Source organism: Hyperolius riggenbachi, chromosome 2 (assembly GCF_040937935.1).
Source record: "Hyperolius riggenbachi isolate aHypRig1 chromosome 2, aHypRig1.pri, whole genome shotgun sequence".
Lineage (NCBI taxonomy): Eukaryota > Metazoa > Chordata > Amphibia > Anura > Hyperoliidae > Hyperolius > Hyperolius riggenbachi.
The window spans coordinates 296,824,301-296,851,939 of NC_090647.1; the positions used below are offsets into that span (position 1 = coordinate 296,824,301).

The window sequence follows — 27,639 nt, forward strand, 5'->3', positions numbered from 1 at the left end:
AGAGCTCTCAGTAAACAAACATTCTGCTGAGATTCACCTGCCAGTGTTAAAGAAGTCCCCACCTGTGATACATTTCTGAATGTAAATCAGGGTGATGAAATATTTTACAATAGGTAAACATTTTATGTAGTGATATTGTAAAAAATAAACAATTTTATTCATCAGTTATTTTCGGTGCAGTTCCTCTTTAAGAGGTAGTTGCAACCACCATCACTGGGAATTCTTATAAGTTATGAGCACTTTCTTTGTGATACTTGTCAGAAGTCAATGTGCTATGTTTAATCCACTGTTGATGAAACCCCTCCCAATGGCCTTTCTGAAAGCTGTCTTAATCCCCAGTATATTTATATACTCCTAGTGTATTCTCTCATCTCACTATAAAAAAGATTGACTATGTACTGAGACTTTTGTTGAAAGTATCCCAGAGATTGTGAGGGATCACAGTGCACATGGCTCATCCTCTCAAAGAGCAGCTATTTATATGATGTTAGTATCATCCTCAGCTTCCAAGTGCTCACAGCATCAGGGCAAGAAGACGCTAGCGAACGCAGCTTTTCGCTCAGATCAAAATTTGTGAGTATATTTTTTTTCTTTGTGTTAAAATGCCAGGCCACTGAAAGACTGAAAAGAAAGTCAGCTGTATGACTGCAGTGTTAATGTTTTGGATTCAGTTTTCGCACAAGCAATGCATACATCTACTGATGCTATTATTGATGTATATAGTACCAACATCTTCTGCGGCGCTGCACAACAGCATACACAATATAACAATACAAAATAAACAACACAACAGTTAATACAAGACAATGGAGGATTATGGCTGCTGCAGTGAACAAATCAACAACAGATTTTTTTACACAGGGGTGGATGATATACACACACATTACACAGCATTATTAGACAAAGTACCCTTTTGATACAGAAGCCACTGCATTTCCAATATATGATACTAGTATGTGATTCACAAAAAGCTAAATATGGAGGATCATCACAGAAAACAGGCAAATTACATTTATAGAATGAAGTCTGAAACTTGAATATTTCCTTCACTTTGACTTTAATACACATATAAATATGCATTTACATGTGATTGTACAATGTTAATAATTATTTGTCTGAAATTATTTATTATTGTACAGTATGTTTGTATGTTTGGCTTATCGCTATGGTCCAATTGCTATATTACAAGTAATGAAGTTTAAAAGGATGTAAAAATTAATTATAAATATTAATTGGCCTAAGGTCCAGGATGGCCCGATTTTCATCCCTCATCCACAGTTTGCACAATAATGCAAGGAGCACAATAAGTTACCTGCTTCCAGTGCCAGGTTGGGTTGATTGTGCTCTCCTATTCACAATGGCCCAACAAAATGTCCAGTACAGCAGGGAGCAGGGGAGTAACTATAATGCCCATAGTTGTTATAGTCAGGGGAGGCAAGTTGATCAGTTACACTTCCTATGCACGTGGAAGGGAGCATTATGTTAGCTACACATTATTGAGGGTTGGAAACTGTGGCATCACTTGTTATGGGGGAGAGAGGAGTGGCAACCTGTCTTAGTGTGTGTGTGTGTGTGTGTGTGTGTGTGTGTGTGTGTGTGTGTGTGTGTGTGTGTGTGTGTGTGTGTGTGTGTGTGTGTGTGTGTAGGTACGGAGTGGTATGGGGGCTGCAATTTCTATGGGGTAAATGAATGGGACTGAGGTGGTCATCACAGGAAGGAAGGGAAAGGAGTGTGGAATCTAGGGAAGGAGCCGTATTAGGCTTTCACTGAGTTTTATAGTTATATCCTTGGTAATGTGTACTGTGTTTTACTGAAGTGTGGTTGCTGTTGTTGAACTGGGAGATAGAAAAAACAAATATTCTTTTTATGCCCAAAGCCTTGTACACATGGGCGTCCGCAGAACATTTTCAAGGGGGGGGAGAAGTGGCGGGGCTCTCCAAAAATTGGGGGTATGTTATGTGGCGCGCGTAGCACACTGTGCAGCGCGCTGAAAAATGGGTGTGGTCATGGACCAGAATGTGGGTGTGGTCACGGGTGGAGACAAATTTACATGAACTTAGCAATCCTGGGACATTAATTAGGACAGTGGTGGCGAAAATTTTTGAGGCCGAGCGCCGAAACTGCAACCCAAAAATCACTTATCTATCGCAAAGTGCCAATAACAATTTAAACTAAATACAAACGTTTTAACTCATACATAAACATTATGGAAAATCCAAGTTGAAAATAAACCGTAAAGATAAACAATTTCATCCATCCTACTCCTGCAAAATTTATTCATTTTTTAGAACCTCCCAGTTTTATTTTCAGTTTTAAAAAGCTAAAAAAGTAGGTTTGACGCTATTGTCTCATATGATGATTATTCAGCTTTTTCCATAGTCTCGCAGTTAGCAATCATGTGACCCCCAACAAGACAAATTCAGCAATCATGAGGCCCCCATCAAGACAAATTCAGCAATCATGAGGCCCCCAACAAGACAAATTCAGCAATCATGAGGCCCCCAACAAGACAAATTCAGCAATCTTGAGGCCTCAAACAAGACCAATTCAGCAAGCCTGAGGCCCCCAACAAGACACATTCAGTAACCATGAAGCCCCCAACAAGACAAATTCAGTAACCATGAGGCCCTCAACAAGACAAATTCAGCAGTCATGAGGCACATAAATAGACAGCATTTCACATAAATAGGCAGAATGCCCCCTTAATATGGTAGACACCTCTAACCTGGCTTCTGAATTCTCCCCTACTGGCTGCTGTGCCTGGCTGGCCTGGCAATACTGTTTTTGGCTGGATTGGGGATGATGTGTGGGCTGAAAGGCCTGGTAGTGATGCTGTGGCCTGGCTGGCGGTGATGCTGTGGCTGGGCTGGCGGTGATGCTGTGGCCGGGCTGGCGGTAATGCTGTGGCCGGGCTGGCGGTAATGTTGTGGCCAGGCTGGCGGTGATGCTGTGGCTGGGCAGGCTGGCGGTGATGCTGGGCTGTGCTTGGCTGGTTGAAGTAAATGCTGGCCTGACTGTTGGTGATGCTGTGGCCCTTTTGACAGTGATTCTGGGCTGGTTGGCTGGTGGTGATGCTGGGCTGGCTGGCCTGGATAGTTTAGGTAGTGACAGGTGCCCACTAGTTTAGGTAGTGCCAGGAGCCTCCCAGTTTAGGTAGTTACAGCGCCCCCCAGTTTAGGTAGTGACAGAAGCCCCCCAGATCAGGTAGTGACAGGAGCCCCCCCCCCCCCCCCCGTTCAGGTAGTGACAGGAGCCCCCAGTTCATTTAGTGACAGGAGCCCCCCAGTTCAGTTAGTGACAGGTACCCCCCAGTTTAGGTAGTGACAGGAGCCCCCCAGTGTATGTAGTGACAAGTGCCCCCCAGTTTAGGTAGTGACAGGGACCCCCCAGTGTATGTAGTGACAGGTGCCCCCCAGTTCAGGTAGTGACAGGGACCCCCAGTGTATGTAGTGACAGGAGCCCCCAGTTTAGGTACCTGTTCAGGTAGTGACAGGAGCCCCCCAGTTCAGTTAGTGACAGGTACCCCCAGTTTAGGTATGACAGGAGCCCCCAGTGTATGCAGTGACAGGTGTCCCCCAGTTCAGGAAGTGACAGGGACCCCCTCAGTGTATGTAGTGACAGGAGCCCCTAGTTTAAGTAGTGACAGGTACCCCCCAGTTTAGGTAGTGACAGGAGCCCCCCAGTGTATGTAGTGACAAGTGCCCCCCAGTTTAGGTAGTGACAGGGACCCTCCAGTGTATGTAGTGACAGGTGCCCCCCAGTTCAGGTAGTGACAGAGACCCCCAGTGTATGTAGTGACAGGAGCCCCCAGTTTAGGTACCTGTTCAGGTAGTGACCGGAGCCCCCCAGTTCAGTTAGTGACAGGTACCCCCAGTTTAGGTATGACAGGAGCCCCCAGTGTATGCAGTGACAGGTGTCCCCCAGATCAGGAAGTGACAGGGACCCCCTCAGTGTATGTAGTGACAGGAGCCCCTAGTTTAAGTAGTGACAGGGCCCCCCAGTTTAGGTAGTAACAGGTGCCCCCCAGTTCAGTTCAGGTAGTGACAGGTGCCCCCAGTTAAGGTAGTGACAGGTGCCCCCCAGTATAGATAGCTAGGTCAATAGGTGTCCCCAGTATAAGTAGCCAGATCTATAGGTGTCCCCAGTGGCAGCAGAGAGAGAAAAGGGAGCGTGTGCACAGCGGTGGGGAAGGGGGGATGTCTCCCCCCCTTCCCTCACCTTGGGGCTCCCCCTCTCTCTTGCTTTCCCCTCCAGAATTCAGTGGTGCGGCAGGCAGTGGTGGGACACTTACTCTATTCTCCCGGCACGAGTGAGCTCTGTATCTGTGCGCTGCTGCTCTGGTCTAGTCCAGACCAGCACAGCGGCGCACAGAGAGAGAGAGCTCACTCGCCCCGGGACGGGAGAATAGAGTAAGTGTCCCGCCGCTGACGCCCGCACCACTGAATTCTAAAAGGGGGAGCGAGACAGAGGGGGAGCCCCAAGGTGAGGGAAGGGGGGGAGACATCCCCCCTTTCTCGCCGCTGTGCCCGCCACTACTCTTCTCTCTCCGCTGCCACTTCAGGGCGGGCCGACCACTTTCGGGTTCGGGTGGCTGGGGGGGATCAGCAGCTGGCCAGGGGAGTGTGCATGCCCCATTTTGGCCTACGTAGGGACGCCCATGCTTGTACACAAGCTAGACTGTTCTTGACCAAGGCAGATGGTCTTGGCTAAGAATCTAGCATGTATACGAGTGTTACCCAAGGTCTGCCGGGATTGCTTAATAATCCTATACACTGGATCTTTGATATACAATCAGCGGCCATTATTCTTCTTCTCAGCCCGCTCGGGGCAGCCACTCTGTTATTGTTGCCTGATGTCATTGTCCTTCCTCCCTTCTTCATAGCCAAAGAGATGTTGCTTGGCTGTTGTCTAGCAATGTGTCTGTACCGCATTGGATCTCTTCATTGTCACCCACAGAGTCAAGATCAGTCCTCGTGGATGACACAAACTGTAGGCAAATTGTGTGTGTGTACACATTCTTACCCTTGCCATCAAATGAAAAGACTGCTGTGAAAAAAAGTGCAAATATTAAAGATATGCTGAATAATTACCATGAAATTTATCAGGCAATAATAACAATGATAAAAACAATTAAAATAGGATGAAGGGGATAACGTGCTGCAAATTGATAAACATCACCCAAGTACATCCATATTATGGGTACATAGACTGTTCTACACCACGGGTGCCCATTAGGTAGACCGCGATCTACCAGTAGATAGTGAAGGACTTCATGGTAGATCCCGACCGCACTACATTTTCCATTCAGTATATAAAGTTGTGCTCCTAAAATTGAACATAGGTTGATCATTTTGACTTGGTAATTCTTAAAGTAGCTCACAAGTCGAAAAAGTGTGGGCTCCCCAGTCAATAAATAAATAGCATTCATGAAATATCAAAGTGCTGTGAAAGGGCTCCTTTGTTTGCTTGTATACACATATTTATCTTGTCAGACCGGATAAGGTAGCAAACCCTTACTTAATTACGGGTATACGTTTTGTGCAGTACAACAATTGCTTTCAGGTAACTGTCTATACAAAAATAATGTACAGTGACTTAACATAAGAACTGTACTTAGTCTAAACAAACACCCATTGTTTCATTCTTCAGTATAAATGAGAAGTGAAGGTATCACCATAAAAAGGTATCTTTTTTTGCCTCCGCTGCCAGTGCGCAAGAGTGCGCCCGCGCCACCGGCACCTGCCCACCTCGCTCGCCCGCCCACCTTGCTCGCCCGCCTTGCTCCCTGGTCCCGTCCAGCTGTCCGTGTCCGTTACTGCGCACATGCGCAGTAGGCAAATAACAGGGACACAGGGACAAACTCTGGACGAAGCGACATAGGGGTTTTACAGTATAGGACATTATGGTTTAAAGACATTAGGATTATGAAAGTTGGCTTTTGATTAATTGCTATGGATAAATGGACTTTGCACAAAAGTCAGTTAAGAGGCTGTTAAAGTTTATATAAAACATTCTAAAACAATTTGATTGCTTTAAACAGTACCTAACTAAGGAGGCAATGGTGATAATGGAAAAAGTTGGGGGTTTACAGACCTCTTAAAATCTTGGATGATGCTCTTACCCTTCCAGATAAAAGTTTGATTCAATCAGCTTATTGGTATAGATATTGGCATATTCAGGAGCAGAAATGTGATTTTTAGCAGGATCATCATCTTCACAGATTGAGCCTTGCTCAATAGGCCATGCTGCATTTTATGGTATGTCTGCAATTGCTGTGAGATTTGGGAAGGAAGACTTTAATAGTTTGTACAGTTCTCCGAAGTCACTGCATAATGTCACTTCAAGATAATGAATGTTTTCTGATTCTGATGTAAGTTTAGACATTTCTTTTATTTAATCTATGGTGACTTCGCTATAGATTATAATGGATTTTTTTTCTCATTAAGCTCAAAGATAGATAAGACAACCCACCAAAGCCTTCCAATATGTTCTGTGGGATGGAGATGAGGGGTCTGTTAGTGTAAGCAGTAAATCATCTGCATATATGAGAATTTCTAAATTAATGTCAGCTACTTCTAATCCTTTAATTCAGAATACCCCTATATGGCCTGAATCAGGATTTCAACTGTTAGATTAAAGAGGGTACCCTATCTGATGCCATTTCCAATGGAAAAGGTTGGGGACAGGAATCCGTCAATGTTGTTCTCACAAGCCATTTCTCATTCATTGATATAATATAAATCCCCTAACCCAAATTCACGTAATAGGCTTGATTCACTAAAGTGTGATAACTGCTATCATAGCAGTTATCACGCGAGCTGCCGCGCGCAAAGGTTTGTGCGCAAACAGCGTTACTTTGCGTGATAAGCGAAGGTGTGCGCGCAATTACGTACACTTTTTACGTGAAAACGCGCACGTGATCGAGCGCAAACCTATGCTTATCATGCAAAGTAATGCTGTTTGCGGGCGGCAGCTCGCATAATAACTGCTGTGATAGCAGTTATCACACTTTAGTGAATATAGCCCAATGTATGGATTATAAAATTTTCATCAAACCTGTCACTCATTTCTCTGCTCCTCTCCAGTGCAGAAGCTTCCTCTTCCCCTCTGTCTCCAATGCTGCCCAAGTCCATAGCCGCCAGCCACAGTGCAGACGTGCACAAAGAGCAAGGTGGCTGCTGCAGCTAGCAGCAGAGTACCACTGTCTCCCATCTCCCCCCCCTTTAGTGAATCAAGCCCAATGTATGGATTATAAAAAAAAATGTTTGTTTTTTTGGGGGGGTCATTGATAAATGAAGTTAGAATAAACATTCATATGTCTGCCCTATCTAAAGCTTTTAATGAAGGTCCTTTGTAAGCGCCAATACCTAATCTGTCGAGATAACAGTAATGTTTATGAATCATGCATGCACAGTGTTCCATACCAAGCAGTGTGGTTAGCACAGACTCCTGACAGTTATGGACATAGCAAACGGGAGCATGGAGGATGCCTTTTAATATCATTACTAGTAAAAACGGGCGATAGGCCACGGCCGCTAGCCCAACCCCCCACCCGCAATGTGTGTACAGACGCATCTCGATTGCCCATCACTGTCTTAAGTATATGTACACAGGGAGATGTTGCTTGCTTGGCAGTTGGAAAAAGCTGTTATTTCCCACAATACAATGAGGTTCTCAGACAGCAAACTGTCAGATCTGGAAGCAGGGACACACACACACAGGGACAGGACCCAGAGATACAGGGGGTTTTATTGTATAGGACTAGTTGACCTTAGCCCATTTAAAAAAGGGCTCTAGGTCTGTCTCTCGCTGCCGCGCACCTGTCCACCCGCGCACACACCGCCAGGCTGACTGGCCCAGTCCTCCTGTCCCAACTGTCCGTACTGCGCAAATGCGCAGTGACAGAAAGCACGGACCCAGGGACACAGAGACAGTGTATGCAGGGACTCTTGTCTCTTATTAGGTAGGATTATTATTTAGTAATTATGTAGTGCCGACATCATGCGCACCGCTTTATCGAGTACATATTCATGTCACTAACTGTCCCTCTGTAAGGTAGTAGGTTTGGAGTGGCACACCTTGCCGCTTGAGTGAGTGGGTGCATAACCTGGGTGTCAAGCCACACCCGATGCGTAGTAGCTGAGTCCAAGATCGGTTAGCACACCAATTGTAAATTCAAAAGTGTTTATTCTTCACATCATAAGTCAACACATAGATTGACAATTGTTTTGGGGCCACAGATGGTCCCCTTCATCAGAAAGTACCATAGTATATACTATATCGTATAGTCAGCACTTTCTGATGAAGGGGACCCTCTGAGGCCTCGAAACAATTGTCAATCTATTATCTGTTATTAAGATTAAATACTTTTGAATTTACAATTGTGCTAACCGACATTGGACTCTGCTACTAACTGTCCCACTGAGGAGCTCACAATCTAATCCCTTTCTTGCGCTATGATTTTTGGGGATATTTGGCTTCTCAGGACTAGGCATGTGACTGCTGTCATTCAAATTCTGGCTTCATATTTTGTATAAGTCTACTGTAAACAACAATGAATGGTAATTATTACAGTTGTCTATTCTCATTAATGTTTTCCTTCTTTTCTAGATCTTAAGGACGCATGATGGAAAAGAGAGTCACGTACTACCATACAGAGGAAGAGGAATCTGAGCAGAAGAAGCGGAAATTTGAGATGGACACATCAACAATGAAGAAAAAATTTAGAACAAGGTCAGGATAAACTTAGTTTGCAATTCAAGCTGAATAATTTCATTCAGCAATCATAATGCAGCTTCACTCTTCCATGCCTTCATTTAACTGAGATTTAGAAGTCCCACACCTCTATCTAATTAGACCTGTGTATATTTATAATATTGATGCATTATGAGTCTTCCCTTTCAAGACCTCGTTCTGAATTCATCCAATCAGAGCCTGCATGTGGACAGCAGCAGGGGTTGTTAACTTACCCTTGTTTCTGCCTCTGGCTGCTGTACTCCATGTTGTGTTCCACCAGCTCACTGATATTGCTCTTTCAAAGCCAGACGAAGGAAGTATTGGAGTGATGTGAATTGCGTGATAGAGCACAGCAGCCAGAGGCAGCAATAAGGGTGAGTTAATTCCCCCTGCCGCTGTCCACATGCAGGTTCTTCTGATCAGAAGATTTAAGAATGAGTTTCTGAATTCGAAGAACTCGAACTAAGAATTCTTACTGTCAGGCACAAATACTAACCTGAGGAACCGGCTCTGACCTTGATACGCGTTGTCGAGTGCATTAATAAACTTTTTTTGAATTTTATCTTGAACTACAAATTGTTATTTGAATTTAATGTGACACCCATAAGGTAGGACAACCTTTTCTTTTTAATGTGTTAGACACTACCTTATAGAGCAGGCCTTTTCAACCAGGGTTCCCTGGAACCCCAGGGTTCCTTGAGGACTCTGCAGGGTTTCCTTGGCATTTTCCCCCATCGTGGGGGAAGTATAATAAAGCACATAATAATAGGTGGTACTGTAACAAGAAGCACTAAATTGAGGGCTCAGGAGACAGTATAATGAGTGGCAGTGTAATGGGGGTAGTGAAATAAACAGCCACACATACTTTTAAAGACCATACTTCCTGCAAAATAAATGCAGGGGTTCCTCGAGATCAAAACATTGTTTGTAGGGGTTCCTTGAGATCCAAAAGTTATTTGCAAGGTTCCTCCAGGATAGAAAGGTTGAGAAAGACTGTTATAGAGTATAATACCATTTTTTTTTTTTTTTATACCACGGGCACCTCCAGCTCTGATACAGTATCTAGTATTTACCCCTAGATCATATAGGGACGATTGGCTAAGGGTTTACCCCCTGACCCCATAAATCCTATTTTTTGGAACAGCTACCACCACCACATTGATCAAAGGCCGAGTGGGGACGGTATTTCCCCACATGCGACAACCAGTGGTTGCTTCAAAAAGCATCCCACTTTTGTGAGTATATCTCCTATCTCTTTAATTATTTCACCGGTGTTATAATGATATTACGCCAGATTGGGCTCCTGGATCTCCCTGTGTTTTTTCTCTACTACTCTACAACACCTACTTATGATAGAGTGTTTAAGATAAATGTTTAGGTACAAGTTGAGCAGCAAGATGGCACAGTAATTTTCAATGTGAAGAGAATCATAGCAAAATTTTGTTATTGGAGGCTAGCACTGTCAGTACTCCTGCAGTTAGTATGGTAGAGCAGGCATGGAAATGTTTCATTATTCCTTAGCCTTTCCAAAGAGTTTCTTACAATTAGCTGCTGTAGATTGGGTTGCTGTGGATATACCAGGACAGGTTCAGGGGAAATCTCTTTCAGTCTATTATTGTTATGTAAGATGGGTTCTTTATTCACTCACCTTAAGACCTCTAGATGTGGGTTCTAGGTGTGGGCCAGTTTTGTGATTCTGGTGTTGATGCTTGCTTACTTGATTTGAGAACCAGCCATAAGAGGGTTATATCCTCATAGGGTATGCTAGGCGATTGTTTGTTTCTGTTTGGCATGTCAAAAGAGATCTGGTTGCATCTTATGTCTTAGCTGCAGTGTATATCATATTTTATGTGTGCATCGTATTTTATGTGGATGGAATATGTAATTCCTGAGGTATCTGGGCTAGTCTTTAGGTTTGTAGTAAACAGATGATTTAGCGTATTCCCTCTTATGTATATGATGGTATCCAGACTAGGAATGGCAATGCCTAGGAGAACTCATGGAGAAGAATGTGATCAGTTTGATCAGCTGATAGTTTTGTAAGGTTCTGATTTGCTGTGATGACTTCCTGGTTTAACACATGGTCATGACCAGCATATCAGAGCCTTACAAATCTGATAGCTGATCAAAGTGAACAGATGCTTCTCCGTGAGTTCTCCTAGACGTGGCCATCCCTAATCCAAACAATTATTCCCAGAGAAAGAGTGCCTTCATTTGTGGTATGAACATCATTGAAATGGCAGCTGAAACATGGTCTTCTAATCTAATTTGAAATAAATAGTTACCTATTTATTTTTATGTTTAGCAAAGGCAGGGCCTCTTCCTTTGAGGACCGATAAATCTATTTTAATGAGGACAGTTTTTCAGAGCCAGAGAGGATTAGTGCCTATGTAACTCTATCGCAGTGTGCAAACCTAGAAATATTTGGCATTTGATCTGAATCCTTAAGCAGAGGAAAGAGCTGCGGGTGAGGGTGGAATTACTCTTAAAGTTAACAATATTAGCCTCGGGTTAAAGATGTCACAGCTGCTTGGAATTGCTATGAAGAAGTCATTTAAAGAGCAAAGAAATAATGAGTGAAAGACTGATCCCGACCATGGGGTGAAATCACCGCCCATTGTCAGGATACAGACAGGTGCTGCTCAGATTACACCTGTTTGACTTATGTATTTTTTAAATAATGTGATAACCAACATTGGCTGAAATGTTTCATAAAAGAACATACAATTCCCAGAGTGCAATTAATTAGTTATCTCACTAATATTATAAATGCAAAAGTTTGTATGTTTGTTTCTCAGTCACGCAACAATGACTGAACAGATTTAAATGAAATTTGGCACACACATAGTACATTACCTGGAATAACATATAGGATACTTTTATCCCCATAACCAAAAAGTGGGCGACAAATACAAATTTCAATGGGAAAATGTAAACTGTAGCGATTCTTACACTGTTAATGGCAGGGTTCTGGCTGTAGGTCACTGGCTGACTGGGATTCATACTCAGAAAAGTGGGTGGAGCCTACAAAAGCTAATCAAAATTCACCTATTGCTTTTCAAGGGGAATATTTAATTGCTGCCATTCTTGCATTGTTAATGGTACAAGCCTCAAACCTGGTACAGATGGTCATTGGGTGACTGGGGTTCAAATTCAGAAAAAAGGGTGGAACCACAAACAGCCAATCCGATTTATTTCCTTTCAACACAAATTATTGATGCCAAAGACCACAAAGCTCACAAACTAGGTCATGGAGTGATTGTGTGTTAGGGTTATAAAAAGTGGGCGGGGCCAACACCAGCCAAATACATATGCGGGCAACGACGGGCCATCAGCTACTACCAAATAAATAAATATCTGACCAAAAAATAATAAAAGATAAAAGCCATGCCTCCATCAACACTGGTACTTTCATAGTGTATCTCTCTTCTATAAAATAAATTAGATAACATAGATGTTATACCTAAAATAAATTAGATAACAAACTCTCTGTTCCATATTTCAGTGAAGAAGAGCTCGCTGATATACCCGTTTCATCTATTGATCTGTCAATAGCCAGAGCAGAACAGACTTTGAGGTCCACAAGGTGAGTAAAAAAAGTTTTTTTTTATTTTTTATTATTAATATTATTTGTCAGTGTTCTACAGCAACATAGTTTTATTTCATTTCTAATTTGTCCCTTAAAGCTGTATAGTCATATCATTTGTATATCATTTATGTGGCTTTAACCGCTTCTGGACCGCAGTAATTGAAATCTACGCCGTTTGTTACTGCTTATTCCTACCAAGGCGTAGATTTCAATTACCACACTGCACGGAATAACCGCTCTCGCTGATCTCTCCCTCGCCGCAGGCCCCTTGCTCTGCCGTTACTATGACGGCAGAACTCTGTGAGCCAGCCAGGAGCTTATTTCACTGGCTCCTGCCCCCGTGAACCATCCCATTGACTCACATTGATGACAGGGTCAGGAGCCAATGAAATTGGCTCCTGACCAGCGCACAAAGCTCTGCTGTCATAGCAACGGCAGAGCGAGGGGCATGCAGCGTGACAGGTGAGAGTGACGGGTCCATGCGGCAATTCGTCAGACAGCCCCGCTTTTTGGTACCAGCAGTCTCTGGTTCTTAAAGGGAACCTGAAGTGAGTAAAATTATTTAAAATAAACACATGACGTACCTGCAAATGAATATTGCATATTAACCTCAACGTCATTTCCTATCAGAAGCTCACCATTTTCTTCTTACGGTGATCCCTTTCCAATTCTGACAATATTTTGTCAGAACTGAAATATACCAGTTGCTGTCAGTTATATATCTGCAGCTGTCAGTTACAACTGATTGTGCAAGGCAATGTCCATATTTCTCTATGGCTCAGGTGGGCGATATTACAGTTTAACAGCGTGCTGACCAGGAAGCTGCTATGGGGTAATAGCCTTTTTTAGAATGGAGGACAGAGAATTCCATTGATCACAGTGGACAAATGGGATGCAGGAGAGGAGAAAGAGATTGAGGAGTAGACTACACAGGAGGTAAGTATGACCTGTGTATGGTTATTTTGACTTTTTATTTTCAGTTCAGGTTCTCTTTAAGGGGCCACAGACAGCTGGTAGGCAAGTGGTTAAAGAGGAACTTTAGTGGAAAGGGGGGAAAAAATAAAAAAAAATAGAAGAGAGATCATGATTTGATTGATGTTCGCCATGTAATTTGTTCATATTGTGTGATCCACTATTGGCAGACATGGAAAAAAAAAACTAGACAGCACCAACTGCCATTATCTATAACCACACCCCCTAACATTGCGATAGGCTAAAGTTTTTTTTAAAATAAATATACATATGCACAGCAGAGGGAGATACTGGTTGCAGTTGGAAACAGCCGTTATTTGCACCACTTTCTACAAATGTAAAGCATCATGTAAAAATAATATTTAACTATGCAAATGCAAACTTTAGGTGGAACCAGTAAAAGGAAGGTGAAAATAACAAACAAAAAAAGAATGAGGGGAGTTTTTGGGTTAATTAAAAAGTCTTCATATATGCTATCATCACCAAATGGTATATTTGTCAGGGTCACTACTGGCAGCGTGTCAAAAACATTCTTTTTTAATGTAGAATTTTTGAAGTCAGTTCAGGCATGCTTTAAGCATTATTTTGAAAAATGGACTTTAAAAATGTATTAAAAAAGTTAATAAAAAAAAGCAATACTGTAATCCCTCACTGCAGACCCTTATTAACCACTTATCCAACCATGCAGGCTGGAAGGCCAGGAGAAAAGAGCAAGTGAACTTGGGACTCTACCCCATCCCTGAGCCATACCAAGCCAACCAACACGTCTTTCAACATTCAGACAGGACCTTGCTGAAAATACTTGTCCCCTGTTCCAATCATATCCATCCATGTACCCCCAAAAAGGAAAGACACAGAGTAATAAAATGTCAGGGAAGTGAAAACTAAGGTGCTACCTTTTCCCCTGACTGAAGGTATAATGGCCCATACTCACGGGCAGCATTTGTGGCCTGTCGCCAGCACACGTGAGCGTGTGCGCGACAGGCCGGCAACAGCTCGTCGCCAGGTCCCTCCGCGTACACACGCGGAAGAGGGACCAGCTGTGCGACGGAAGCTGTCGCCGACGTTCCTCCCCCGCCGCCGAAGCGCCGTGTTCTAGGCAGAGGTTGCTGTCGCTAGTCCGCATACCCACGCGGACTAGCGACAGTTGCGGCGGAGTTGCGGCGACATCAGCGATGAGCGACGGTTCGGGGTGCGCGCCCGTGCAACACCTCATACTCACGCGTGTTGCAGCGACAATTGTAGCCCGTGAGTATGGGCCATCAGGCACACATGTAAATAGTTCTGGCCATGCTCTCAGTGGAGGTATCTCTGGATGAAATCTCTGCTGCTGTAAAATGTTCCTCTTATCACTTAGAACACATTGCAAAAATTAAAAACGTCAACCCCTACAATAACTTCTAGCTTTAGGTCATGCTTTTATCACATCACAACTGGACTATTGCCATGCCCTCTATTCAGGCTTTCCAAATAAGGACAGAGAGCCCTGCTAAGGCTGTTATACCAACCAGTTATTGCCACATAACAACAGTTCTTTATTCAGTGTGCTGGCTAGTCTCGGTCAATAACATACAAATAATGTTGACTTGCAAGAAAATGTAATGCAAATTGCAAGTTGCATTACATTTACAGGAAATTCAAAATTATTTGCATCTCATTAATCATCTGTACTGGTTACCCAGAAGATAGAAAAACTTTTTCAAGATGGGTCAACTGATATTTAAATATTTGTACAATTTAGTCCCTGGCTAACTGAAAAGGTTTTTTTTTTGTCCGTTTGTTTTTACAGCTGCTTGACACCAGGCAGGGGTCCTACGGTTAGGCATAGGTAGAGGGAGGGTTCAGTGTGAGAGGAGGCAGGGGTCTTAGGGTTAGGCATAGGTAGAGGGAGGGTTCAGTGTGAGAGGAGGCAGGGACTTTATTATACAGGTGAAACTTAAAAAAGAAAAAAAATGAATATTATGCAAAAGTATATTTATTTTAGTAATTTAACTTAAAAGGTGAAAATAATATATGAAATAGACTCATTGCATACCAAGCGTAATATTTCAAGCCTTTATTATAATTTTGATGATTATTGCTTACAGCTTATGAGAACCCCTAAATTAAAATCTCAGACATTAGAATATTGTAAACATGTTCAATATTCTAGGCTCAAAGTGTCAGACTCTAATCAGCTAATTAATCCAAAACACCTGCAAAAGGGTTCCTATTTCATATATTCCTTTTTACCTTTTCAGTTACTTAAATAAATGGACTTTTGCACGATATTTAAATTTTTCGAGTTTCACGTGTACATTACCTGCTCCCGTCCATCGCATCTCCACTTCCTGGTTAGTTTGCAGGTGTTCTGCAGCCAGCCAATCACCATGCAGCCTTAAGCTGAGTACACACGTACGATAACGATCGTTCAAAAACGAACGATAACGACAATCGGAACGATAATCGTGCGTTCAAAAAGTGTGAACGATCGTTTTTGTGAACGATAACGATCGTTATCGTTCAATCGGACCGATCCAACCCGGCGGATTTTTTCGAAAGATAATCGTTCAATCGTTGCAGTGTGTACAAAGATCGTCCGATAACGCATGTTCTTATTGCCTGTCATAACGTCACTTCCGTTTGCGCACGCATTTTTTAATCGTTCGTCGTTCAGTACTTTATACTTATATCGTTCACGTGTGTACACAATCGTTCATTACGAACGATCTTTTCCGTCTAATTTGAATATCGTGTAAACGTCACGAATCGTTCGTAACGAACGATCTTTATCGGACGTGTATACGAACCTTTAGTCCCCGCATGGGGATTGGCTGGCTGCAGGACTAACTAGGAAGTGGAGGAGATGCAATCGCCGGGAGGAGGTTATGTATAATAATGGTAGTTTCTGGCAATGACATCTTGTTACCAACATTTTTTAATGTTTTAGAAATGTCCAAGAATGTTAAATAATCTTGGTAACAACGTGTCATTACTGGCATCATTCTGTACCATAATTTGGTGGCGCTATTTTTAAATTTACGCCCTTAGAAGATAACTGCCCAAGAAGATTGAAGGTTAAACAATTCCCTAGTCTCTCTCCAGGCTATGATAGATGTAAAAGAAACAGGTGTCCCCAATATCATTTTTAACCAATTTTTCTAGCCTATTTTGATAAATTGTCCTTCTCACTTATAAGGTAAAAATAGCTAATGAATACTACTTTCCTTAAATCCGTTTATGATTCCATCTTTCTCTAAAGCTATTTTCACTTTAGTTCTGGAAGTGTTTAACAAAGAACAGTGGTGGGCAGTGTGGTAGGCAGTAACGATAACCAATTAGCTACATACATTTGATTTCATTATGTGCATATTCCTGACTGATAGAAAATGCCATTGCAGCTATCGTGTATTACCATGGTATCCAAAAGACTTGTGGATGGAGACCAGACAGCAAAAAAAATCTGGATTCAGCAGTGAAATGGATAAGATGGAAATTCAGGTGCTCTTGGCCTGCAGAGCCTTACGTGTGAGACCTGATCGCAAAGCTTTGCATAGAAAGGTAGGTGAAAGCAGTTCCAATCCGTGTGACCATAGCAGTTACCGGTAGGTCCATAAATATTTGGACAAAAACAACTTTTTTTCTCATTTTGGTTCTGTACACAAACGCCACATTACCATTATTTATATAACTATAAATGTTTTTAAATAAAATATCTATGGACCTAACTGTAGCTCTAGGGAACACATGTGGGCCTGATTTCCTAAACGTCTCTGGAGTCAGACACCACTGGAAACCTGGGCTGGTAACTGAAAATGCTCTACTATTAGTTGGCAAATGGTGGCAACACCTGCATGGGTTAAGTTGCATAATAGAGAGGGTTAATGAAAGGTTCAGGAATTAGCTCTTGTGCTATTGCTTTCACATTTACAAATCCAAAGCAAGAACTTTTTTAATAAATTTAAAATTTGTGGATTTATGTCTTAAAAAGTCCTTGTTATGTGTAAACATAATTATGGTCTAACATACTTCAGCACTTTTTTTTATAGCAACCTACCCTGTTGTGTGGTATAAACCAAGGGAGAGTTGCAAACTTGATGGCAGACAATGTTTAAAGTGTACTTGAAGTGGCATGATGAGATAAACACAAGCACATACAATACTAGTCCTGCTAAAAAAATGTCTGACATCCCTTTTTGTTTTCCTGGACAGCAAGGGTTAAAAGTACAAATTTAGTCCAGACTCCAGTTTCATGAAAAATAAAATAGAAGTCAAAATCCTTTTACTTGGCTGAGAAAAAGCTGCTTTTGAATTGTCATTTCAGTGGTGAAAAGCTCAAAGGGTCATTACTTTAGTTTTGAGCTCAGCAAAGCAAATTTTACATCAGACTGTCATGGTTGCTATTTAGAATTTAGCCGTTTTAAACATGAAGTGCTTAAAGCGAAAATATTTTTTTTTTTCAGTTTTATATGAACAATAGTGATATGAGCGCAATCAAATTTGAATATTGTAATTGCAGCCAGAGGAATCCCGATCCACAGTGGAACAAAGAAGCTAAATAAAGTATAATCAGCGCAGTAGTCTCACTCTCTTTGCACCTGCAGTGCCCAGTGCTCAAAGCAGATGTGGCGACCACCAGGACACAAACCACAAAGGGCGTTTAGTTGTGCAAACACAGTGTATATATTTATTCAAAATCACAGTCACAAAGATAAAACCAGAACTCACATTGAGGGTCCATGCACACTGGACCCCTCTTACATAGTATCACATAAAAAGGTATCTGTATGGACACGGCGGTTGCGTACACCATATAGATAGATTTTTATGTGAAACTACGAAAGAGGGGTCCAGTGTGCATGGACCTTCAATGTGAGTTCTGGTTTTTTTATGGCTGTGACTGTGATTTTGAATAAATACATACTCTGTGCTTGCACAACTAAACGCCCTTTGTGGTTTGTGCATCTGTTTTTTTTTCAGTTTTATGTTACTAATATTCCATTTATCATTATAAAAAAACACATACAATTAATTATTGCAAAGTTTTATGTACAGTTCAGGTTATCTTTAAAATGTTTTTTAAAAAATCCAGGGCAGGATCTTTGGATTATTTAGTCTTCAGTTTTCTCCAGCTCATGAGAACTTTGGCCAGTTATGGCCAATGCTTCTACAGAGAAATTTAACAAGAATTCCAACGGGACAATTTGGCGAACTGTTCCATCATTCCCTCTTTTCCCCAGTTTCCTTTGCACCATCATATGCAGCCTTGTTGAATCTAAGACCACCTTATAATGAACCTCATCCTTAATAATTTAAATCATAGTTTGTGGTAGAAGTATTTTTGATAGGTCAGTTTTAAGTCACTGGATTTTTGTAGCTATTAGCAGACGTGATGATAGAGATTCAAAGCTTGCGTGTTTGTACTAGGATATTAAGCTTGGCTAGAAAATGTTTTTGAAGCTCTCTCTGCTTAAATAAGCATCCGATCTGGCTTGGTGCCTTTAAGGAATGTCTATGGGGAATCTGGTTGGCTTTGAAAATGTGCGTAAGGAAAAATTCTAGCTGTCTGATAAGTGGATCCTGTCAGGACACAGAATACCATAAATGCTTTGTTCTATGTCGAGGTAAGGATTATCACTTTTTGCACATCACACACATTTCTAAGATAATATCATAATTAGGTTTCAAACAATTGTTTCAGTTAAGCGTTATATAGTTGAATTATGCTCGTTTATAGGAAAACTTTCAAAAGTATGTGCCTACTGCCCATATATGAAATCTGTAATGTTTCTTTTTATATTACATTGACATTCTTACCATTGTATTTATACAGAATACTCCATATGCATGATACTGTAAATTAAATGCTAAGTTAGTAGAGAATGCTTTTTTTCTCAAAGGCTGAAGAGAAATCCAGGCAGATGAAGGAGTTCAGAGAGTTGTGTGCAAGACGTGCGCCCCTATTCTGGATCCCGCTCAGGGCACATTGTGTGTGGGAGAGGATGCCTGTCACGCTGAATTGCACTGTAATGGGCACACCTAGACCTGTTGTCCAATGGTAAGTTATTACAGTATGCATTTCTGCTGATACTCTCAAGATTGAACTAACAATAGTGCATAACCACAAATCATACGACCCCGGAGCAGTGCTTGAAGTGCTTCCTTCCCCACTTGATGCTTACCCCCAAGCCCCATAGCAATGGTCATTGTTTCCTCCCCGTATACACACACTAGAAACTCGGTTGAGATGGGCAATAATGACCACCAGCCTTTGTACCGCAGCCCCAGACCCCCTCGGCCAGCAATTCATCTGGTGGATTAAATTGGCCGAGGCACTGTTTTCTCCAATCACTCTTTCACCCATGTGACATCAATCCCGTGCCACTCCGTGACCCACTGCCCCTGCATATAGCAACAGGACTGTGTACAGTGCTAGCCCTGCAATGTTGTCCGAGGGATCAAGACTTCAGTAACAGTTTACCCATCCAACTGTGCTGACCACAAGGACAGCATATCGATACCCTTATCAGTACAACCCAACCCCATCCTCTCAGTGACAACTCACTACTTACCGTCCTGTAGTGACAGGTAACTGCCATTATCCCTCCAAGAACAGCAAACTCATACACCTGTAACAACAGCCCAACCTCCTTCCCTCAGTGGCAGCTTACCCACCCTCCTGTAGTGACATCTTACTGCTACCTCAGACAGTTGTCCCAAACTCAAGTAGCAATAGCACTCTTCCCCTCCCCACATCAACAGCACACCCTATTTTGAACATGGCTCCACGATGTATGACATGAACAGGATGGCTGCATACTACTACCTCCCTCCCAGCATAAGTATGCTTTCTTGATTGGACCAGTGGTGGCCACAGAAAAGGAACATGTGGCTCTTCAATTCCTTCTACATGTTGGATGACTGATGACCTGGGTGAGCTATTGCCACAGTTGGGGCCCCATGTAGTGTTACCCTGTGCTGCGGCTATGTGCTCAGGCTCTGATGAACAAAGTCAGACAATCAGAAAGCATTTCATCTTAAAGAGACTCTGAAGTCTCATACAAATCATGTTTTTATATAAAAAATCTCTTTAACATGATAGCCCTAACTAAAACGCCGCATCCCTGCGGCTGAACTCTAACTAAATCCCCCCAAACTCCCCGGGGCACATTGCGGGGAGCGCTTTAGTGAGAGGCAGAGCTTTTGGCTGCAGCTCTGCCTCTACAAGCATCTTTCAGCACGGATCGCTGCCTCTACCCACCCCTCTCAGTCTTCTTCCACTGAGAGGGGTGGGGGAGAGGCAGAGATACGCGGTGGATTGACGCGCATGGAGGCAGAGCTGCAGCTGAAAGCTCTGCCTCCCGGGGCAGCAAAATCCACGACCAAGAAAGTCGTGGATTTTGCGGGGGGAGTTTGGGGGATTTAGTTAGAGTTCAGCCGCGGAGATGCAGCGTTTTACTTAGGACAATCGTGTTAAAGTGATTTTTAATATAAAAACATGATTTTTATGTGACTTCAGAGTCTTTTTAAGTTAAAAGATGAATAAAGCAGTTATGAATAAAATGCAAAGTCAGCTCTCAGGGCAAAAAAAGTGTACTTTGGGAACGTATCATTTTTAAATGAATAATAATACTTATGCACAAAAGCAAATATGATAACCATATGACATATAAAAAGTTGGAAAACATGTTTTTATTGACTATTATGTCAGGGTTTTACACCGCTTTAAAGGACAGGCATCTGAGGTTTCCTTAGTCCCCGGATTTTAGAACTCGCCTGGCAGTGGAACAAGGGGGCAATAGAGAGGACTGGGAAGGCTGTATTGGATCCAGAACTTTTCCTCTCCATAGGTATCAAACTTTTTCCCAGATTGCTTCACTGTTGCTTTAACGCTGGCAAGAAGGGCCCCTAGTGTGAACAGGCCCTGAGGAGGATACTTTTAAATGTGGTTTGATAGAAATACAGCTATGCTATAACAATGTATATATCGTTATAGACCATGCAATAATTTATTATTCAAAAACAGTTTTGTTAAAGAACAACTTTGAGAAGTTTTATTGGATTGGTATGGAATAAAAATAATATTTCATTGTTCTTGGCTCAGTAAGCAAATATATAATTGGTTCCCACAAATGAACATAATTGCATTACTCACTTCACGTGCAACTTGACTATGACACTCTCATGAACCCTTCTTTTCTCAGAAATGTTCCTGCCTCTGGCAAAGTATAGCTTACACCGCTCTAAAAATTGAGACGAGCAGGATTAGTGGGAACACGTCACAAATACATTTGTCTTCTTTGACTTCTGACTCATTAGTTGTCACATGTATTGCTGTAAGATATTTAGTGTCTGCATTCCATTTTATTAGATGGGGAGAGGCGGTACAATGCTACAAAATACTGATTGCTGGCTAATTTCTGCCACATCGCACAGCAGCTTATTGGTGCAAATGATATAATTTCAGTTATTGGAAACGGTCTTTGGGTTGCATTCTGCCTATTAGTAATCAGTCCTAAAGCGAAAGTCCACACACAATGGTAAAAAAGCATCCCTCCTCATGTCAGCTCTGCAGATTTCATGGATGTGTCAATTAATGTTTTGGGTTTTTTTCTAACTCAGTTTAGCTGATGAGTGGTCCCAATCAGCCAATAGTACTTTTCCTCTAATCAGATTCTTCCTCAGAAGGGTGACCCTCTTTGGAAGAGTAGTGGTTTGCATCATTGTTGGAAAAAAAAGGGGAAGAATCCAATAAGAAAATACATTAATATTAATCATCAAAATAGTAGTTCGTTCTGCATCCATAACCAAGACCCCCAATAACTCTACTTTGTGAGCCTTTGATAGTGAAACCCCAACAGCTATAGCTGTATCAATTAATGTTTGTACTTTCTCTTTGTCCAAAGATGATCAAGACAACTTTTGTTGTTTTCTGCTTTAAATGTTTTCTGCTCTGAATGGCTAACTTCATGTTTGAACATGAAAATTCAAATTGTAGAAGAAGAATTGTAGAAGAAGAGCGGAAACAGAACTGCAGTGCCCTGCATACATTTACAGTTGGGTACCACAGCTTCCTTCATGCTTAAACTACCCCAGGACTTGAGATTATGCAAAAAATAGCTTGCGCTCAGTCCATACATCCAGGGGTCGACTTGCTCCTAAAGTGTCTCTCCTGGGCACAGATACACCTCAAAATAAACACAAAGCAAGTTAATAGTGCAGACTGCTATACAAGATAAACACCCCTCTGGTGTATGCACAACACAGGCTCACACTACTTGTGAAGGTAGGGGGCGGGGACCACCACCACCAGCTAGACTCAGGCTCTACCCTCCGATCTAACATCATCCCCGCTCACCGTCAATACATCTGGTAACGGACTGGCAGGATCATCAACAATCAGCCTTCTGCTTAGCCTTCCTATTCACAAGTATATACCCACTCAGTGTCTTTATCCTATATGCAACCTCAGAGGAAAGCACAAAGACTTCCAATGTGTAAAACCATACATTTAATGTCTCCAATAAAAGTAATGCGCGTACATCACATAATCTTTAAAAAGCATGTCACAAGCATACTACCGATCTCCCATTCCAGGGCCACGGCTCGGCTCGTTCCTATCTCCCAGCGTGTCCGGCGTCTATCGCACTTGCTGTCCTCCTCGCTGCTCCAAGCCACGCCCTACCGGTTTCGTCACTATGTGTGACTCATCAGGGGCTGTGACTACCCCAGGACTGGGTTTTTCTCAACTCAACATACTTTTGATTCTCCTTTATGTGTGCTGTTGTGACATATGTCACAGCACCATCCTCACACTCCAGCACCCCCTGTGGCCCCCGTCCTGCTCAGTCATAATTTCTGACTGAGCCGAACATCGATTATTTGCGGGAGGAAGTGGCAGTTACCCCTCCTCTCTGCCTGTCCTCAGGAACTTGGCGCTTATGGCAGAGAAGGGGGAACTGCCACTTCCTTCCGTAATAGATGCTCTGCTCAGTCAAATATTGAGGATGGTAAGAATGGTACTGTGACATATGTGATAAAAGAGAATTAAAAGTAGCAGATAGTGTTGGGGGGGTGGGGGTCTTTAGGGTTAGGCGCAGGCAGAGTGGTCTTTAGTGTTAGGCATGGGGGTTGTGTTTTAAGGTTATGAACCACCAGGGAGGGGGTTCGGGTTAGGCGGTGCCATTGGGATAAGTTAGTGTTAGGCTCTGAGAGGAGGGGCTGGTGTTAGGGTAAGATAAGGATAAGTCATAGTAAAATATTGGTAAAGGTTAGTGATATTCTACTAGCGGCTATCTCCAGCGTACTTTTTACCGCAAACCCTTTTTACATTTATGCAAGATGTTCCCAAAAGCTCTACCAGTGGTTGTCTAAGGGATAACTCACTTTTATGAGTAATATTTCATCTATTTTATTTTCTCAAACCATAATACACCAGGTTCAGTTCCCTGGCCCTATTACCGCTTTCCTTAATTATACTGTATGTTGCATCCTGTCCTTTTGATTGCGATTTTGTCAATTCACTTCGCTTCTTCAAACTCTTGCTGGTGGTGCCTCCTCCTCTATTTATAAATTAGCAGCTTGGCACTTTGGAAACAAATTAGGAGGTTATGTTACCACTTTGTTTCAAATCACAAACCCCTCTACTGGCAGGTACAGGTCTCTTCTTCCTTTATTTACTAAAACTTGTACACATGCTAGATGAAACTCTACTGAGGAGTCCAATAACAACTGCCTCTGCCAAGAATCCAGCGTGTGTATGGCAGCCTCTGACCCCTCCCTCCTGGTGTTTCGGACAGCAATTCACCTGGCTTATCATTTTGGGTGAGCAACGAGAGCATTGTTCTCCCCACCTGCCGATTGATGTCCGTTCCGTGTCTCACCGTCAGACCTCTGCCCCCCCTCCCCTTGCATAGTAAAAAAACACATCGCTAGCCTGCAATATCTCCTGAGAGATCAGGATCATCAGGTCCTTATCTCTGCCAGACAAAAAGCCTCATATGTGGGTACAGTACAAGGCTTTATTTCTAAGCTGCAGAGAAGTTTATTTTACACAACAAAAGTTTAGATTTGTGTTATTAGTAAATGCCTGCTGTGTGCTTGTCCCAGTCCCTAAGCCACACGTGAATGGTTGGCTATAAAGACTTGAGAAATTATTCTATATCTCAGAGAGCATTGCTAATTATGCAAATTAATGAATTTACATGTATAATTAAGTTCTAAATGAATACATAAGGATGGAGGCTAAATACATCATAGGACTGAGAAGAATGTACAGGTAACAGGCAGAGATCCACTGTAACTTGACTTAAAACATGTCCAAACATAAAGCTGAAGTCAGAGTTCTTCCATAGCTCAGCCTGTTTCTGACACTCTGCTTCACAGAAAGAAACCAAAACGTCTCTCTCAGAAACTTCATTAGTCTACCATTGAATGCAAAAGACAACATTTTGTCCCTTGCTGCGCAGCATGAGAGACCTACATGATGGATTGATTGATGCCGTAAAACATAAGGTAGTCCTCGGTTAACGAACGAGATAGGGACTGTAGGCTCGTTCTTAACCTGAATCCGTCCTTAAGTCGAGACAGCGCCCATTTAAATGTTTTTATGTACCTTTACATTGCTCTAAAGATGCCATGTGTGTGTGGGGAGGTAGCAGATACATACCGCACACCTCCCGTGCCCTGGCATCGCCCTCCGCCTCTACAAAACACCTCCGTATCATTACAGAGATCCGCGTCCTCTGACCCGGATACTGTTACTGCTCTGCGCATGCGTAGTATTCCGGGTCGCCTTCCAGCCTGCGTCAGAGGACGCGGATCTCTGTAATGATACGGAGGTGTTTTGTAGAGGCAGATGGTGACGCCAGGGCACGGGAGATGTGCGGTATGTATCTGCTACCTCCCCACACACACATGGCGTCTTTAAAGCAATGTAAATGTACTTGTAAACATTTAAATCGGCGCAATCCGGCGGTCGTGGTGACGTCATCGGCGGGGCGGAGCCATTGTCAGGCCGTTCGTATCGGCGGGGCGTTCATAAAGCGGGCGTACGTAATCCGAGGACTACCTGTACTGAACCCTTGAAGTACAGCACCTACTTCATTTGATTTATGTGCAAGGCAAGCTGCATATATTTTCATTAAATTTCCATCAGTTAGAAATTATTAGCATCTCATTAAATATAGGGAAGGTCAGAATTGCCGATTTCCAATTCTGACGAAATTCTGATTTCTGCGAATGCCGATTACATATACTGCAACATTCCGACGATTTCCATTTCCAATTTTCGCAGAAAGTTTATGGGTATGTGTGTGTGTGTGTGTGGGGGGGGGGGGGGTCTATGAGTTTTTTCTGATTTATAGGTTAGTGTTATTTAACCAATTAACAGATATGATTGCACTGATGGGATATGCGGATTTGGCCCACCTGTGAATTTGCATTATTTTTATATTCTCTAGGTGGTGCTAGATTTATCTAAAATGGTGCTGGATCTTTTTTATGTAAACGCTCTTTTTTACTTTTATGCGACCTTTTTGACGCATAGGAAGGTGGCAGTGGATTGTTATGCCCACGCCATCCTTTTTTTGTATACTCGTTGGTTGCCGCGGTTACGGCATGCGTCGTTATGTCATCTTGACGCGTACATCTGGTCGCTACGGTTACAGATGGACGGTATGCGCTGTTGCGTCATTTTGACGCGTACATCTGGTCGCTATGGTTACGGACAGACGGTATGCATAGTTGCGTCATTTTCATGCATACGCTTGGTGGGCTTGTGTCGTCGCGTCTTTTGGATGCGTACGTCTATGTGCATGCGTCATTTTGATGCGTATGTTTGGCGTTCTGTTTACATTAGAACTATGATATTGTTTTTGATAATCTATGGCCGATCAGCTTTTGCCATCAGTGCGATCTGGTAGATCTGCTACTATTACACTCTTGAGGTATGCCTGATTACTTTTTTAGCCTTTATCAACTGTTAATTTTTGAATATTGGGTTCTGGATTGGATGCACCAATGGGGGTGCTGGTGAATGCTATATTGGACCAGGAAGTTTTAACGCTGAAATAATAAGCAAATATGGCATGCAAAGCCCTATAAAGGGGTCTGATGAAACCTGTCATGTGACTAACCACTCACGCTTGATCCAAATGGCCCCGTTGCCCATCCTTCTTTCCCTCAGCCGCCAGCCATGCTACGCGGTCGAACCATCAGGGCCGGATTTGGGGAAAGGCACCCAAGGCTGGTGCCTAGGGCGCCAGAGTCCACCAGAAGGTGAGGGGCGGGTGGTGACAGGTTGACTTCACCTGTCACCAGCCCTGAAATGCGCTCCCCAAGTCTGCAGCCTCCACTTTACCCCTGCTACGCAGCGCTTCCTGTTACAGCGCTATACTATTTCCTGTTAGGGGCAGGCAACCGCATACCTTAGCTCAGCACAGCCGGCAGCCGCCCCTTCCCGGAGAGTAGGAGCCGATGCGGATGTCCGTTGTCCTCATCCTCTCTTCCCCCTCCGTCCCCTCGCAGAGTTGCAGCAGAGTCACTCACCGAACTTTCAGCGCTGAAGATTCCTCTGCCTTACTGTCAGTGTCAGCCTCTGCAGTGCATCCCTCTCTCCTTCTGGTGATTCCCATCATGTGACTCCCCGGTAAAGTGTCGGTGAGTCACATGTGAGAGACGCTGACTGGAATGAGAGATGCACTGCAGAGGCTGACAGTGGGACAGAGGAATCTTTAGCGCTGATAGTTCGGTTAGTGACTCTGCTGCCAGTCTGTGAGTGACGGAGGGAGGAAGAGAGGATGAGGACATCCGCACTGTGCTGGCTCCTGCTCGGATGGGGGGGGGGGGGATCAGAGGTGATGGGGACAGCATCGGGCTTCCTACACGGAGGGGGAGGGGGTTACAGGTGGACTGCATTTGACTGCTTATAGTAAGGGAGGGGGGACAGCTTCTGGCAACCTATACTAAGGGGGGTAAGGGTGGGACATCATCTGGCTACCTATACTGAGGTTGGGGGGGGTGGGTATAAGGGGGAACAGCATCTGGCTACCTGTACTGGGGGGGGGAGGGGCGGACACAGCATTTGACTACCTATAGTAAAGTAGTGTCTGTACTGAGGGGGTGGGGGCAGCATCAGGCCACCTATGCAAAAATGGGGGGGGGAGGTGACAGAATCTGGCTGCCAATACTGGGGGGTGGGGGGGGGGATACATAATTTGGCTGCCTATACTAAGGGGGGCTGGGGGAGCAAGGGGGACAGCATCTGGCTGCCTATACTAAGGGGGAGCAAGGGAGACAGCATCTGGCTGCCTATACTAAGGGGGGCTGGGGGAGCAAGGGGCACAGCATCTGGCTGCCTATAC

The 27,639-nt window shown here is 43.3% G+C and overlaps 1 protein-coding gene across 1 annotated transcript in view; it reads left to right on the forward strand.

Moving 5' to 3' along the window:
• Nucleotides 1-398: 398 nt before the first annotated feature.
• MYOM3 (myomesin 3) overlaps nt 399-27,639 on the forward strand; it is a 117,139-nt gene continuing 89,898 nt past the window's right edge. The window contains exons 1-5 of the mRNA XM_068269003.1: nt 399-573; nt 8,611-8,733; nt 12,242-12,322; nt 16,678-16,837; nt 19,177-19,334. Coding sequence (XP_068125104.1) covers nt 8,624-8,733; nt 12,242-12,322; nt 16,678-16,837; nt 19,177-19,334 — 509 coding nt within the window. The 5' untranslated portion in view covers nt 399-573; nt 8,611-8,623. The remainder of the gene's footprint in view (nt 574-8,610; nt 8,734-12,241; nt 12,323-16,677; nt 16,838-19,176; nt 19,335-27,639) is intronic.